Source organism: Sceloporus occidentalis, unplaced genomic scaffold (genome assembly GCF_023333645.1).
Source record: "Sceloporus occidentalis isolate IW3139 unplaced genomic scaffold, rSceOcc1.0.p SCAF_69, whole genome shotgun sequence".
Lineage (NCBI taxonomy): Eukaryota > Metazoa > Chordata > Lepidosauria > Squamata > Phrynosomatidae > Sceloporus > Sceloporus occidentalis.
Genome location: NW_028317049.1, coordinates 1,722,738 through 1,740,751, shown reverse-complemented (window position 1 = coordinate 1,740,751; position 18,014 = coordinate 1,722,738). Strand labels below are relative to the sequence as shown.

At 43.5% G+C, this 18,014-nt stretch overlaps 1 protein-coding gene across 1 annotated transcript in view; it reads right to left on the bottom strand.

The window, feature by feature from the left end:
- Positions 1-6,092: 6,092 nt before the first annotated feature.
- Positions 6,093-18,014, bottom strand: part of LOC149286381 (uncharacterized) — a 276,304-nt gene continuing 264,382 nt past the window's right edge. The window contains exon 2 of the mRNA XM_089494186.1: positions 6,093-7,521. Within this exon, the coding sequence (XP_089350312.1) occupies positions 6,620-7,521 (902 nt within the window). The 3' untranslated portion in view covers positions 6,093-6,619. The remainder of the gene's footprint in view (positions 7,522-18,014) is intronic.

Here is an 18,014-nt window from a genome sequence, read left to right as displayed (position 1 = left end):
CTTGGGAAGCTGTGTATTTTATCCTCTTCAGATTCCATAAAATGTTTTAACAGGATTGTATACAATCTCCCCACAAGTGAACCTTTTCCGATAGCAAGCACATTTCCTAGTATTTCTGTACTAATTATTTCTATTCCATATGTTTTCATATCCAACAAAAACCTCTCTCTTATTTGCCTGAAACTAAGCCAATTACATTGTTTACTTTCTTCTCTTATTTCTTCTAACGTTTTTAATTTAATCCTATTGCCTTGCTTATTTATCATTGTATTATAATTATTGTTATTATTATTATTTATATCATGCTTCTCCAAACAGATCAAAGTGGATAACAGTAAAAGCATCAGTAAAATACTATAGCAACTTACCATTGTTGCATCCAAAACTCTCTGAATTCCTCCCTTCCACATTAAAATACAATTAAATTCTTAAACAATTATTAAAATAATTATTAAAAATAGAGCAGAGGCAGTTAGAACAGTTGTTGAACAATTTATTAAATTAATTGGAGATTGCTGTAATGTTATTCTGGAAAGGCTTTCCGGAAGACATATGTCTTGATCGCCTTTTTAAAGCCTTCAAGACGGGTGATATATCAGATCTCTTCTGGAGGCCATTCCATAAACTGGGAGCGAAAGAAGAGAAGGTCCTCTGGGCAACTGCAGCCAGCCTTGTTATTGCTGGTTTCATTAAGCTTTTACTAGAGGACCTCAATGTGTGGGGCAGATTGTGTGGGAGAAGGAGATCCCGTAAGTAAGCTGGACCCAAGCCATGACGGGCTTTAAAGGTTATAACCAACACCTTGTACTGTCCCCGGAAATTAATGAGCAGCCAGTGAAAAGACGTTAGTATAGGTGTGATATGGTCACCTCTAGATCTTCCAGTGACCACTCTATCTGCCATATTTTGGATTAGTTAAAGTTTCCGGACTTGATACAAGGGTAGCCCTATGTAGAGCACATTACAGAAGTCAAGACATGAGATTACCAGTGCATGCACCATAGTTTTTAGGTCTTCTGGTTTCAAGAAGGGACGCAGTTGGCGTATCAATCAAAGATGATAACAAGCACTCTTGGCCATCGCATCTATCTGAGCCGACATCTAGATAGATGGATCCAGGAGCACCCCCAAACTGCAAACACAGTCCTTTAGGGGAAGTGTGACTCCATCCAGGACCGATTGAGAGACCTCCATACCCAGAATAGGACCTCCAACAATACACACCTCCGTTTAATCTACATTCAATTTCAATCTGTTTTTCCTCATCCAGCCCATTACTGCCTCAAGACATTCATTAAGAGGGAGATGCCTTCTTTAGTTGACACTGAGATATCTCTGGATGTCATGAGCATACAGATAGCATATAGATAGCACCGGTCCCATGCCTCCAGATGAACTCTCTTGGCGGTTTCATGTAGATGTTGAATAGCATTGGGGATAGGGTGGTGCCCTGAGGAACACCTGATTTAAGCTCCTTTTTAGAGTAGCAACTGTCCCCAAGCATCTCCATCTGGAATCTGCTTGAAAAATAGGACCGGAACCATTGCAATGCATTGCCCCCGATCCCCAATTCCCTCAGGCATTCCAGAAGGATGCCATGGTCAATAGTATCAAAAGCCACTGAGAGGTCCAAAAGCATCAACAGGGTCATATTTCTCCTGTCAATACTCAAGCTGAGATCATCTAAGGTGACCATAGCAATCTTGACTCCGTATCCCATCCTGAAGCCAGGTTGAAATGGATCTAGGTCAGTGGTTCCCAACCTGTGGGTCGGGACCCCTTTGGGGGTCGAATGACCCTTTCATGGGGGTCCCCTAAGACCATTGGAAAGCACCTATTTAATTACAGTTATGAAGTAGCAACTAAAATAATTTCATGGGTTTGGGTCACCACAACATGAGGAACTGTATTAAGGGGTCACGGCATTAGGAAGGTTGGGAACCACTGATCTAGGTAATCTGTTTCATCCAAGACCATTTGGAGTTGAAGAGAAATGAAAGACGGGAGATCGTCTGTAATTCTTCATGTCCAAGTGATCTGCGGAGGGCTTTTTCAGAAGCGGCTGTATCACTGCTTCTTTTAAGCAAGATGGAAAAGAGCCCTCACTAAGAAATGCATCTATAATATATCTCAGTTGAGTCCTCAAAGCATCTCCTCCTTGGAGGACCAGCCATGAAGGGCAAGGGTTGAGAGGCCAAGTTGTCTTCTTCACACTTCCAAGGAGCTTGTCAACATCCTCGGTACTCACAGATTCAAATTGATCCAGTATGATCTTATTCACAGAGTCACTGGACACCTCACCTATAGCCTCTATAATTTTAATCAAATGTTTTTACTGTTTTACTGTTTTTATCGTTGAGGAATGGAGCAGTATTGAAAATGTTCAGATGTGGCAGAGAAGCTAATGGACACTCGCTGCTCTTAACCAGGAATTGGTTGCAGCTGTGGCTCCACACAGCAGGCGATTGTCCAAGATTGTGGCAGTGTGTGCCAGAGAGCAGCACACAGCACTTATGGAAATCTGCTGTGTCATATGGAATGGTGGACAGTAATCCAGGTAACACAGGGAATTGTACAGGAAGGGGTTGAGCTAGATTGCCACATGTCAAGAGTGTATATAAGCTCAAATCATCATTGTACAGTGTGGGTTTTGCAACTGGTGGATGGTGTTGGTCTAGCTCTTGTGTATGTTTTGCAACCAAAAATAAACTGTGCCTCTTTGGAGAAAATAATAATAATAATAATAATAAAATTTTTATTTGTACCCCGCCCTTCCGGGTGATCAGGGCGGCTAACAAAATGCACCGAAGTGCAAACAAGATACAAAATTAAAAGCATACATTAACAATAACAATCCTTAAAAACAATAAAAAACCCCTAAGCCCAACCTCACGGCCACGAGAGAGGAGGGAGGCCCACAGGATGTTTAGTCGGGGAATGCCTGATTAAATAGGAAGGTTTTTAAGCCCTTCCTAAATTGGGCCAGGGTGGTAGATGAGCGGAGCTCCATGGGCAACGTATTCCAGAGGGCTGGGGCAGCTGTGGAAAAGGATCTTCTGGCAGTAGCAGCCAACCTAGCCCCAGGCACCTTCAGGAGTTGCTGCCGAGATGTTCTGAGGGTGCGAGGCGGAATGTACGGGGAGAGGCGGTCCTTCAGGAATCCTGGGCCCAAGCCATTTAGGGCTTTATAGTTGATAACCAACGCCTTATATTGCGCTCGGAAGCGAATGGGCAGCCAATGGAGATCTTTAAGCACGGGTGTTATATGGCTGGTCCTGGGAGCACCAGTGACCAGTCGCGCTGCCATGTTCTGCACCAGTTGCAGCTTCCGAGTTTGGTATAAGGGTTGCCCCATGTAGAGTACGTTACAGAAATCCAGTCTCGAAGTTACCAGAGCGTGTACAACAGTTTCAAGGTCCCTCTGAGCCAGGTATGGGCGCAGCTGGCGAATCAGCCGAAGCTGATAACAGGTACTCTTGACCGTCGCATTCACCTGAGCAGTCAGGTGAAGGGAAGAGTCAAGAAGCACCCCCAGACTGCGCACGGAGTCCTTCACGGGGAGCGTGACCCCATTCAGGACAGGTGGAACCACCGTCATTCCTGGTCCAGGGGAACCTATCACTAGTACCTCCGTTTTTTCTGGATTAAGCTTGAGTCGGTTTTCCCTCATCCAGCCCATTACTGACTCCAGACAGGCCACGAGAGGAGAGACGCCATCCCTGGTCACTGCATCAGTCGGAGACATAGAGAAAATGATTTGGGTGTCATCAGCGTACTGATAACCCCGCGCCCCATATCTCCGGATGATCTCTCCCAGCGGTTTCATGTAAATGTTAAATAGCATGGGGGACAAAATGGCTCCTTGAGGGACCCCAGTTTTAAGGGCCCGCTCGCTGGAGCACATGTCCCCCAGCTGCACCATCTGGGACCTCCCAGAGAGGTAGGAGCGGAACCACTGGAGCGCAGTGCCCCCGATTCCCACCTCAGCCAGGCGCCCCAGAAGGATACCATGGTCTATGGTATCGAAAGCCGCTGAGATGTCCAAGAGCACCAACAGGGACACGCTCCCCCTGTCAATGCCCAGACGGAGATCATCGACCAAGGCGACCATGGCCGTCTCAACCCCGTGACCCGCCCGGAAGCCAGTTTGAAATGGGTCCAGATAATCCGTTTCATCCAAGACCGCCTGAAGCTGGATCGCAACCGCCCTCTCAATCACCTTCCCCAAACATGGTAGCAGCGACACCGGCCGATAATTATTATGAACCAGGGGGTCAAGGGAGGGCTTTTTTAGGATCGGTCTTACTATGGCCAATTTAAGATCCGATGGAAATCGCCCATCCCTGAAGGATGTATTAATTATCCGGCGTAACAAGAGTGTCACCGCCGGTCCCCCCTGGGCCGCTAACCATGAGGGACAGGGATCAAGAGAGCAGGTTGTTTTCCGAACACTTCCGAGGATCTTGTCCACATCCTCGGTACTCACCGACTCAAACTGATCCAGTATAATATAGTCCACGGAGGCTCTGGACGCTTCTACCCTAGGTTCTGCCATAATGTCGGCGTTCAGACCTTCGCTTATACGAGAAGTTTTATCCACGAAAAAGTCGTTAAACAAGTCGCAGCAGGCCTTAGAGGGTTCAAGGATCTGGTTCAGGGCGGGAGGGAGCTGAGTTAGCTCCCTGACCACCCTGAACAACTCTGCTGGACGCGACTCCGCGGACGCAATACGAGCACCATAGAACGAATTCTTTGTTGCTCGTATTGCCTCTCCGTAGTCCTCTAACAGTCGGTCTAGGAGAGTCTTGTCGCTTAAGCGAAGGTGTTTCCGCCAACGGTACTCTAGCCGTCGCAGAGCCCGCTTCCTCGCCCGGAGATCTTCCGTGTACCAGGGCTTGCGCTTGGAAGCGGGCCTCAAGGGGGCGCTTGGGAGCGATTCTGTGTATAGCCCCAGAGAGACCGGTATTCCAGATACCGGTAAGGGCATCAACAGAGTCGCCGTCATTTCCAACTGTAAGCCCCTCTAAGGCTTCTTGGAACCTCTCAGGTTCCATCAGCCTTCGAGGGTGGACCATCCTAATCGGTCCACCACCCCCGGGGGGGATCTGGGTAGAAGCCTTGATTATCACCTCTACCAGGAAATGATCCGTCCATGACAAGGGGGAAATATCAGCTATTTCCACCCACGGATTTTCCGCCTCCGAACAGAAGACCAAATCGAGAGTATTACCCGCGCAATGCGTGGGACCCTGTATCAGCTGGGACAGGCCCATGGCCGCCATGGTCTCCATGAATTCCCGAGCCGCACCAGATGGAACAGAGCTTGCCGTGAGGGAGATGTTGAAGTCACCCAGGACAAGAAGCCTGGGTGCCTCCAACATCAGCTCAGCAACCAGCTGTGTCAGCTCGTTAAGGGAGTCCGCTAATGCACGGGGTGGCCGATACACTAACAGAATCCCTAGACTGTCCCTAGCCTTTAGGGTCAGGTAAATACACTCGATATAGGTGGTCTGTCGGAGGTGGTTCCTGGTGAGGGACACGGTGTTCCTATGTACCAAGGCCACACACCCCCCCCGCCCACCTAACCTGCGCTGGTCCTTCACCGAGTACCCAGCCTACGGTGCTTTAATCTAGCAGCTGTGTTTCCTGGCAAAGCTCCAGTCTGCCAGTTTGTCTATCTACTCACAAGCTTCCAAGATTACTCTGAGTTCATCTCTGCATTTTCTCCCAACATTTATACTGTCATTGTTTAATCCTGTTTTAATACTGGGATCAGGAGGGGGGTAGGCATAGGGATTGATTTCTTTTGGATTGGATTGTAACCTCGATGTATGTTGTTGTTGTAACCAGCACAGTGTCTCCTTCATAGAGCGGGCTAGAAATAAATCTTTTCTTATTATATTATGCTGGCATCAAAGTCGGCTCGTATCTCTTGTGTGTGTTTGCCTTTGCTGTTCTTATGGCTGGGAATGGAGCTGAGGACTGAGGACAGAAGAAAGTGTCAGTTTTGTGCAAATTCACAACTTCTGTGCATCAAAGAGTCCAGTGTGTTGAAATAGCAAAGAACTTTATTGAAAACACATAGTCAGAAAATCAGTGTTGAAGCCAGAACTGCCCTCCCCAAGCCAAAGAATATATTGAAACCCCAAAACCTAGAACTCCACCTTCTACCAAACCTAGCCCCCACCTACAATCCCCACCATCTATCCCCCACTATTAACCAGCCCCACTTTGCCATCCTTCTCACATGCACAATCTCTCCCTGCCCCAGACAGTCAAAGAAACTAGATCCCTTTCGGTTACTACTGGTCCCGAACTTTCTTCAGCTAACATTCCACAAATTCTGAATGCTATCATTGCTATTCTAGCTAGCTGCAACATATGCCAGCCCCCCATCTAACTAACCTAAACCATGACCCATAATCCCCAGCCAAATTTATAACCCAAAGCAATTGTCTATACTAGTAGCAATTAAAACCTAAACTCAACAAAACATAACTTTAAAACATAAACAGACATATAGACAGAAAAACTGTACAAATAAATTCATAAGGGCTTTTTAGCAGCACTGGATTGAAAAAATATTTTTGTATTCCATCTTTACAAAAATAATGTTCATTCACTTCTTGGATTTGTGTGGCTTCTCTCCTGTGTGGCCTCTCTGGTGACTGAATAGGCCTGACCTCCAAGAAAAGCATTTTCCACACTGCTGGCATTTGTATGGCTTCTCTCCTGTGTGGATTCTCTGGTGTACCATTAGGTTTGACTGCCGAGAAAAACAGTTCCCACAATGCTGGCATTTGTATGGCTTCTCTCCTGTGTGGACTTTCCGATGTCTCACTAGGTCTGACTTTGAAGTAAAACATTTCCCACAATGCTGGCATTTGTACGGCTTCTCTCCTGTGTGGATTCTCTGGTGTGTCACTAAGACTGCCTTCAAAGAAAAACATTTCCCACAATGCTGGCATTTGTATGGCTTCTCTCCTGTGTGAACTCTCTGATGTCTCACTAGGTGTGACTTCGAAGAAAAACATTTCCCACAATGCTGGCATTTGTATGGCTTCTCTCCTGTGTGAACTCTCTGATGTCTCACTAGGTGTGACTTCGAAGAAAAACATTTTCCACAATGCTGGCATTTGTATGGCTTCTCTCCTGTGTGGATTCTCTGATGTGTCACTAGGTGTGACGTCCGAGAAAAACATTTCCCACAATGCTGGCATTTGTGTGGCTTCTCTCCTGAGTGGACTCTCTGATGTGTCAGTAGCGTTGACTTCTGAGAAAAATATTTCACACAATGCTGGCATTCGTATGGCTTCTCTCCTGAGTGGATTCTCTGGTGTATCAGTAGGGCTGACTGCCAAGAAAAACAGATCCCACAATGCTGGCATTTGTATGGCTTCTCTCCTGAGTGGACTCTCTGGTGTGTCAGTAGGGTTGACTGCTGAGAAAAACAGTTCACACAATGCTGGCATTTGTATGGCTTCTCTGATGTGTGGACTCTCTCATGACTGATAAGTTCTTCTGTAAAGAAGGATAACGACAGATAATACTGAATATCAGAGTTAAGAGAGAAAGGTTTTAGCCCAAGATTTAGCCCTACGTTCATGCCTCCCTATTTGATATTAAATTAATAAAGTTGGGGTGGGTGACTTGAGCATGACCCTGTTGCAGATGCCCAAATCCATGAAATGATTATATCCTTACTCACAGGAGTTGGCAAAGAAGAGGTTGTGGGGAACTATCTTCAGTAGAACCAGATAGTCATACAGACTGTTGAAAAAAGATTCCTTTAAACATGTGTACAAATATTTTGATTGAAAAGTGGCATCTTATCCTGTGAGATGGCCAGAGAGTGCTGTGTCTGAGCACATGGCATGATGCAAGCTAACTGCAGCGGATGCTTCATGCTGTGTGGCACCAGGAGATGGATCACAACCAATAGAGTATACAGCTCACATGTGGATTGCTGTGGATAGGATTGGATTGGAGTTGTGTATACAAGAGATGGTGAACATGATGGAAGTCACAGAGGAGGGCTTGCAAATATTTTTATTATTTTGCAACTCAAAATAGAGAACCTCCAAAGATTTCAATGAAATCAGCTGTGTCTGTGACTTACTTTTAAGTGTGAAAAGTGGGCAGTGCACTGCCAATACCATAAGGGTTGATGGAACCTGTGTATGTGGCTGGCGTGGCCGCTCCATTGCGCAGAGCCCCATTCATTTAAATAGGGCTCAAGAATACACGGAATTCTGCAAACTCTGGGGGTGGAGTGTGTCCAGAATGGGATGACTCCTGAGGTCACTGTTGCACCAACCTCTCCTTTGAGCTATTGAAATTCCCCTAAAAGCATAGCACTTGGGAGTGTCCTCCCCAGACTCCAGCATTTCGGGTAACAAAGGGCCTCTGGAATCAACCATGGAGCTAAGCAAGCTCAGGTTGGAAAAGAAACATTGGACAAAAAGGAATTTTTGTGTTGCCCTTTCCCCTCTTCATAGACATTGCTCATAATTTCAAAATGGAGCCCCTTAATATGTTTGAAAACAAGGACCTGAACTGGTTCTCACCAGTTCAGTTCTTAAAATCTCAGGTTGGTGGCTGCCTCCCAATCCCCAAGGCTCCTCTTCTGGCCCTTCCCAGAGGTACTTTCCTCTCCGCACAGAGCTAGGTGATCCTGGCTTTACTCCCGCCTTCCCCTCCTGGCTTCCATCTGCTAGATCTCCTTCCCTTTCGCCCTCCGCTCTCCAACCTTCCCTCTTGCCCATCTGCACCACTTCAGCATCTCATTTTCAGCATCTCTTCCCTGCTTTTCTATTTTTTCACTTTCCCTCTGTCTATCACAGACACATACCCACAGAATGTGATGCATAAAAGGGATACTTTGAGGCCCATTTGTTGAGAAAGGCAGGATAATCAATATACAAATAACTCATTGGCAAAGGCAGTGCAAGGGGGCTGGGACCTAGACTCCAGTTTTGGTGAGGGTCAAGCACCAGCGAGCAGCCTTAAAACATTTATAAGACAGGCATGGACTACTGATGGGGTTTGGAGGAGATCTCAGGGGCAACCCCACATTGTATTGCCTGGTGGGGAATGAAATAATATTTTGCCCCTCAGCATCCCACAGCATCCCTTTGGGGAAGTGGAGGCCGTTTTGCCACTATTGGGTCCTCTCTGAGTCATTGCAGGCCCAAGGGAAGGCTTTCTCCTAAGAAGACTCTCCAGAGCCTTAAAAGGATGGAAGAGGGGCCAAAAAAGGTAGGAAACTTGCTCAGGGATGTGCTGAGTACCATTTGGGTGTGAAAAGCATTAATCTCCATGGCTTCTTCCCATAAAATCCTAGAATTGGCAGTTTAGGATGGAGTAATTAGAATCCTTAGAACCTGGAGAGCAATAGTACCTCACTGAACTACAGATTCAAATATTCTACATTATGTAGCTATCACAATTAAACTACGCTTGAAAGGAATCTATGACTCCTAGTAGACTGCAAGTTGAACATGGGCCAACAGTGTGATGTGGCAGCTAAAAAGGCCCATGTGATTCTAGGCTGCATCAACACAAGAATAGTTTCTAGATCAAGGGAAGTAATAGTGCCACTCTATTCTGCTTTGGTCAGGCCTCCCTTGGAATAATCCTGTGTCCAGTTCTGAGGCCCACAGTTCAAAATGGATGTTGACAAACTGAAGCATGCCCAAAGGAGGGTAACCAAAGTGGTGAATGATCTGGAAACCATCAAACTCTACCAGGAGCAGCTTAGAGAGCTTGTTATGTTTAGCCTGGAGAAAAGAAGATTATTATTATTATTAATTATTAACTTTTATTTATGAAGCGCTGTAAATTTACACAGGATAAAGAGTGGATATGATATCCATGTTTAAATTTTTGAAAGATTGACATGTTGCGCAAGGAGTAGACTTGCCTTTTGCTGCTACAGAGAAAAGGAGACACCACAATGGATGCAAGCCACAGGGAAAGAGGCTGCACCTAAACATTAGGAGGAACTTGGAGACAGTGGAATATACTCCCTTAGAGTTAAGTGGAGTCCTCTTCTTTGGAGGTCTTTAAAGAGAGGCTGGATGGCCATCTCTTGGGGGTGATTTGAATGTGTATTCCTGCAGGGCAGAAGGGGGTTGAACTGGATGGCCCTTGTGATCTATTCCAACTCTATGATTCTGTAATTCTAGTGGAACCATAGCGACATGATAATATAGTATGAAAGGGCCCTCAGTCTTTATAGAAATAGTAATGGATTCCGGTTCCTTACCCACAGAGGCCACATTCTGATAATTCTCCATCATCACATAACTGTACATAAGTCTCTGTTTCTTCGTCAACAGTTTCCATTCCTCCTCCGTGAAATATACTGCCACATCTGCAAAGGTCACCTGAAATAGAAAATAGCTCTCATCCAGAGAGAGACTAATCAAAAGGGGAGGAAAGCACATGGTGCATCTAATATTATGTCATCACTTCAGAATTCAGTCCAGGAAATAAACTTTAAATTATGTTAGCAAGCAAAAAGCTACTGTCTTTTTTATTTTATGAAAATATATATATCTTTTTTTTTTTACAAAGCTTGCATGTTTACAACAAGATAAATAAAAATATATATCAACAAGCTATAAATCTGTTATATATTAGGCTTATACCTGATAACTCTCCACAAGAAACTGTATAATTTTATCCTTTAATACAACATCTTATTCCCCTATCTCTAGGTATGAATAAAAAGGTTTTGTTTCTTGTACCTCTCCTTACTGAGCAGCCGCTAAATAAAGTCTTAGAGCTTCCCAATCCTTTTCCCATTTAACCATATCCTTCTTGTTTATTAATGCTGTTAATCTGTCTAGATCTTTCAATACCCGTATTTTGTTTTGCCAAGTCTCTATTTGTGGGTTTATAGGTAATTTCCAGTTCTTTGCTATTATCCTTCTGGCAGCCGATATTAAGTATAATAATATTTCCCAATATTTCCTTTCTTCCTCTGGGTCTAGTAATAAGGTCTTGTTTAACAGATATATTTCTGGTCTGAACTCAAAATCATTTTTTAATATTAACTTTATTTCCAAATGAATCTTCACCCAAAATGACTTTATATATGTGCTTTGCCACCACATATGTAAATATGTACCCATTTCTTTTTGGCATCTCCAACACCGGTTATCCTTTACTTTATAATTTTTTCTAGTGAGAATGGTGTTTGATACCATCTATTTACAACTTTCAAATAAATTTCTTTTATTTTTTGTGCAACAGTATTTTTTTTTGTTTTTAATCTAGCTTTTCCCCATTTTTCCAAGTCTAAATTGTATCCCAACTCTTTTGCCCATTTTATCATCGAACCTTTAATTTCCACTTTTCAAGGGATCTTTTCAGTAAGATGTTATATATTTTACATAATATATTTTTTCATCTTCTTTCATTAATATTCATTATATTCTTTCTCAAAACCAAATAAACTCTTATCCTTTGTAGATCTGGCTTGGTAAACCTATTGTGACAAGGTCTATCATGCATATGATGAATTGGGCACCAGGCCATGAAGGTTCATGTTGCCAATCTCTTACTTTTAGTTGGTTTCAAGGTGCTACAAGATTCCTTTGCATACTGTTGGGCATGCTTTGATGGTGAATTCCTGCATGGCAGGGGTTGGACTTGATGGCCCTTGTGGTCTCTTCCAACTCTACGATTCTATGATTCCTTCTTTAAGTTGAATATAATTCAACCAATTCATATGGCCTAGTTTAGTTATGATTTCTTCCTTTAATCTTAATATAACATTTCCTTCATTATCATGAGTTCATATTTCTCTGTACCTTATCCATTTCTGATCTTTTCCCCATTGGCCTAAAAAAACCTCTTGTGGGGAAACCCAAAGTGAAAGTCCAATGTAAAACATTTTTTCACAGTTAGCCAGTTATTAATGAAAGGTTTCCTCAATAGATGTTCATTAAAGACTTTGTCCCGTTTGTACCCATCATACCCATCATACCTATGCAAAAAAGGTACTGCCTTTGAGATCCAGTTTGTCTCAGATATTTTCAACATAATATACAATATAATGAACAGTATACTTTAGGCCATGGCTGGGATATTGAGGATGGATTAGGATACTGACATTCCCAACACATATAGAACATTTAGCCACAAGAGAATTATGGTGCATATAGCCATTTCTTGCCAAATTTTGGAGGCAAATGTCATTTTTAAAAAACAGTTCTGGGGAGCACTCTGGACTTGAGGGCCACTGGCCCACCCCCAATTTAGATCCAGAGATGGCCTTCCATATCCCCCAACATTTCACAGACAGGAAAAGCAAGGCACATGTGGACAAGCAACACCAGAAGGTGGTGAGGATGGCCAAAGTTGTTTATGAGGAAGATCACACAAACTAGGAAGGGCACAGCAGTTTGTTTTTGCCTCAGCCTCCTGGCATGGGAAGACCCTGGCAACTTTTCTCCTCTACTCTCTCCCCTTTTGAGTTGATGGGGTGCAAACTCCTTGGAAGTCATTTTTCAGCAACCCAAGAGAGCTGAGGAGAAGAGGGAAAGTGGTAGGAGGAGAGGGAAACCGGGACATTTTTGAAAGCCCCTGAAAAAATGGGGTGACAGAGGATTAACCAGGACTTTCTCTGCCAAACTGAGACAATATGTTCTCCACTTGCTTTCATGAGCTGGCCCAGCAGTGACACAAATGAAACTAATAGTCAGGATGGCGACTCACCAAAGAGTTGTACTTGGACAGCCTCTTTCTCTTGGAGCCCAAGTCCCTCTGTTTGGCCTCTGTGTTGGCCATTAGGTGGGAAGGGGGGGGGTCCTGGTGGCCCTGCACTTGGGTCTCTTCCAGCAAAATATGCCCCAAAGCTGTGTAGAAGGAGACCGAGATGAAGTTCCTGAGAAAAGAGACTAGGGTTAGGCTTGATTTGTCAAGAAACACTGCATCACTCAAAGACACAGAGAACAGCATGCTACTAGTGAGATACGCAGCTGACATATGCATCCTTTGAGCCAATGCAGAGGTGGGCATCCCCTTCCTCCCTCTGCACCAAACAAAGCCCCCTGGACCTAGCATAGATTCACTGCAGCTCCCCTACACAACAGATACTCCATGTTAAAATGCTTTTGACATTGCTATGTTACGCAGCACGTGAAGTAACACATTAACGTATGGTGCCAGATTCTGCACCTTGACTGTAGTCAGTAGCTTGTGAGCTGAAGAAACACCTGTCGCTTTCTCAGTGAGCAAAGAGACACTGTAATCTTCTCTCAGATGAGGCTTTTATTCATATAAGAAGTTCCACTGTGTTCAACACTATATACATCGACACCCTCCACCATCCACACCAGAAACAACCCACTCTGAGGCACACACTGTCTGACTCTTCCTCAGTGACAGTTGAGAATGACAGTTGACAGTTGCATCAACATTCCAATGATGCTCTGTTTAAATGCTGACACATATAACTGCCACTAGAGCTGTCAATGGCTTCCACAAGAGCTCCACCTAGTGGCCACATGCATGTCATTCCCTCAGACCTGTTCACCATGGTCCTGACACTCCATGCCTTGTGAGAGTGGAGGGGGGTCAGGGGATGGGGAATTGGAGAGGACCCTGGCTATGTCCCTGTAGCTAGATGTGAAATGAGCGCATCATCTGCTGAAACCTCCTGACCTCCCCAGTGGCCCTCAGAGGAGAATGCCTTCCTTTGGCTTCTGGATAGAGAAACACAGCTGGATGCTTCTCTAATGCCTTGCACCCAACACTCTCATCAGGCATGGAATGAACATGGAGCATGGCTTCCACAATTCCCATTTTGCATTTTGTATTCCTTCTAATTCCACATCTATTTTACACCTCTCCCTCATTTGACGATAAAGATACCAGTGACAATCTAGGCCAGATTCTTTAGGTTCTTCTTGTGTTTTGATCTCTAGTTTTCCTTGCGATTCTTTCAGTACATCTTTGTATCTCAACCATTTAGTTTTCTGGATACCTTTCCTCCCGAAAAGAGCCTCATGCAGCAAACACCATAAAGGTATTTTTGGACATATTCTACACTTGTTTTCCCCAGATCTTCAATAGAGCTTTTGTTACGAAATGATTTGTGTTTTCTTTATGAACTTTCTCTTTACCGTAAATTAGGTATCCATGCCACCCAAATCTTAAATGTTTACCCTCCAGACATAACAGCTGTTCATTCTCTAACAAAATCCATTCTCTAATACAAACTAAACAACAAACAGCATAATAAAGTCCTCTTCTACTTTTGTCATCACAAAGTATTTTCGTTTTTATCCTAGCTCTTTTTTAATTCCAAATACATTTTGAGATTTCCTTTTGCCATAGATTCAATGGTTTTTCATTCTGGATGATGGGTATCGCTTCAAACAGAAACAGTATCTCAGGAAGTAAACTCATTTGGATCAGTGACATTTTTCCTAATAGCGATAAGTGTAATTTCCCTCATTTTTCTAGGTCTTTTCTGATCTCATTCCATGTGTCTCATAGTTATTCTGAAATAGATCTGAGTTTTTATTTGTTAAATTTATTCCTAGATAATTAACTTTCTTTCCCATTTTAAATCCACTAATTTCTTCCAGGATTTGTTCTTCCTTTCCCCCATATTTTTTGTTATTAATATTGTTTTGTCTCTCTTTACTTTTAGTCCTGAAACATATTCCAATTCCACTATTACATCCATCAATTGCCTTGTGCTCTTTTCTGGGTTCTCCAGGGAATACAAATGTCGTCTGAGAAGACTCTCATTTTAAACTCAGTTGTTTTTAATTTTTATCCCATTGATCTTATTGTCTAATCCTATCCTATTATTCAGTGCTTCTAGGATCAGAATGAAGAAAAAGGGTGATAGTGGGAAAGCTTGCCATTTACCTTTAGAAATCTTAAACTCTTCTGGTTTTTACAGTTAACAATTAGTCTTTGATCTTTATACATTGCCTTTATCCATCTTAAATAAGAAGCTCCTATTTCCATTTTTCAAGCGTCACAAATAAGATATCCCATCCTATGTTATTGAAGGCCTTTTCTAAAAAGATAAGTGTTTTTTCGTTGTGCCTTTGAAAATATTCAATTATATTTCGGACGTTTTGAATGTTATCACTGACTTGTCCTTATGAATCCAGTGTTTAAGAACCTTTTTGAGTCTATGGGTCAAAATCATAGAAAATAGTGTATAATCCATATTTAATAAGGAAACAAGCCTATAGCTCTTTACCTCAGTTGCATCTCTATCTTGTTTTAACAGCAAAGTTATATTAGCTTGTTTCCATGTTTCAGGATAATGGTTTTCTTTGATGGCATTTTCTTTGATGGCATTTACAGGAAGAAATACCTTTAAACCCTTTGATCTTTTTGCTCAATATGACATGTAAACTGAAAAAGGAAGTAGCTAAAAGATTTCCCAGACTAATTTTGTAGATGGTCACTCACAGTATTGGAAAAGCATCCAAATTCCTAAAATAGAGGAGTGGATAATTAAACTAAGAGAAGCAAGGGATTGGACATTTTAACTGCAATCATGAGGGATAAATCAGTTGAGAAAACTAAAGAGGACTGGTCATGCTTTGGTTTATTTTGTAATACCAATGATTAATTTACAATCCCAGATATCATATGGAAAGTCTACTTGAACATTAGAGGTTTAACACGTATCGATACCTTGTAGGAATTTAAGTAAATTAAATAAAAGGGTCATCTTAGCTTAACTGGGAAGTAACTTAATAGTACATTTCTGACAGTTTTGTATATCAGGATGTTATTTATTGCATGTTGTATGTCTATGTTATAGGTATTTGTACTTTTTTGTTGTTGTAGCTGTATTTGTTATGCAAATGTCTTGGTATGTTTTTTCATTTTTGTTTGTAAAGGATTGTTTATAAATAAATTACAAAAGAAAAAAAGTGGTTTCCAACCGGATTATTTCTGTAGTTCAGATACAGCCTCAGTTGGTTATAAAGGATAGAAGCACCCAATTCGTACTTTTATCCTATTAAATATGGTTTTGCTTTTTTTAAATATAAGCAGTTTGTTTTTCTGTCTAATTCTTATTTTTGTTGTTCTTGTTTGTTTGTATGTTTGTTTGTTTCATTCTTGGTAATATGAGTTATTCTGGTCTGTCTCCTTCCTTCTTCCCTGAAAGTCTCTTAATAAGGACACTGGGAAGACTTTTAAAATCTCCCAAAGGAGCTCCTTTTGGCCTTTTTTGGGGGACTAGCCTCCTCTTGGAAGCCAAATCCCAATGTTTGTGAAGAAGAAGAATAAGGCTTGTATTAAAACTCTCCTCTCATTTCTGACCCCTTTTAAAACCCTTGTTCCCCAGAAGGAGCAGAGCTTTGTAATAAGAAAACCCTTTCAGAAAAGAGACACAAAAGACACACAAAGAGACACACTTCCTTCCTTTTGGCCCAAGGAGCCTGGCCTCCTTCTGACTCTGGAGCCTCAGGAGAGAAAGAGAAGCCTCTGTTCAACTGAGGCCTCAGAGAAGGTTCTGGAACATTATTCCCCACAGTCACAAGCAGCACAAAATGACTGCCAGACTCAAAATGGCTCCCTCTGTCTCAGTGCTTGGCAGTTGGCAGTTTGAGGCCTTCAGGGAACCCAAAATGGAGGCTGAAAGGGCCCCAAAGTCAGAAGGGACCCAGAACAGCATTTCCAAACCTTAAGAGCACCTAAAATCTTTCCTGATGCTCTAATATAGAGACTCACTGAGATACTCTTTATAAATACGTCTTTCCATGTCTTTATAAATAAATAAAATGTACTAATAACTAATGCTACTACTACTAATAGTAATAATAAGTTACAACCAGGAGCTTTCTCCCTGTGGCTTCTCCCCCCAGAGGCCTCTGCAGATGCTGAGGAGCCCCTTCTTCTTCCTCTGCAGAATCCTCCAGAGGTCTCTCTGCTCCTCCTCCTCCTCCTCAGGTCCTTCTTCTAAGCCTTCCTCCTTTACCTCAGGCCCTTCCTGTAAGGCCTTCCTCTTCCTCCACCTCCTCCCCAGGCCCTTCCTCCAAGCCTTCCTCCTCCTCCTCCTCCTCCTCAGGCCCTTCCTCCAAGCCTTCCTCCTCCTCCTCCTCCTCCTCCTCCTCAAGCCCTTCCTCCAAGCCTTCCTCCTCCTCCTCCCCTTCCTCCTCCTCCTCCTCTTCTGGCCCTTCCTCCAAGCCTTCCTCCTCCTCCTCCTCCCCTTCCTCCTCTTCCTCCTCCTCTGGCCCTTCCTCTAAGCCTTCCTCCTCCTTTTCCTCCCAGACTTTGGGGGAGTGTTGTGTGCCTTCAATTCCTTCCTGAGGATCCTAAGGCAACACTGTCACAGGAGTTTCTTTGTAGATTTTGTTGCAGAGGGTTTACCATTGCCATCCTTTGAGGCTGAGAGAGTGTGCCTTGGGGGCTGGGGGTGTGCTGCATGCCTTGAACTCGTGTCTAGTGACCCTATTCCCAGGGGTTCCTTGCCTTCAGGTTTGCCTTCCACTTTGCCCTTTGTCTTCCTCTGAGGCTGAGAGAGTGTCTGCTGCCCAAGGTTCCCCACAGTGGGTTTCATGGCCCAGAATGAATGCCATTTCCATCATGTAGATGTGTGTGTGTGTGTGTTGCATGCCTTCCAACTGGCCATTGGTCTTCCTCTGAGGCTGAGAGAGTGTGACTTACCCAAGGTCACCCATTTTATATAATGGGATTTTAGCACCCATGGATTTTGCTATCCAAACCAAACCCCAAACGATACCAAGGGCCCATTGTTTTTAAATCTTTTTCTGCAAACAGCAAAGCAGATCTTGCTTGCCTGATCTTTGCATGTTCAAGAGCAGTGTTGGGCAAATGCTAAGAGCTGCCTTGTGAGGTTAGGAAGAGGGTCCTGGAAAACAGTCCTCTTCCTCTGGACCCACAGACTCAGAAAGACATGGGCCCCCCATTCAATGGGACCCCTTTCTTTGAGGCTGCTCTAGGTCCAGGAGGGTCTCTCAGGAGAGATTGGGAAAGTCAGCCTTTGAGGAGCTCTGGTC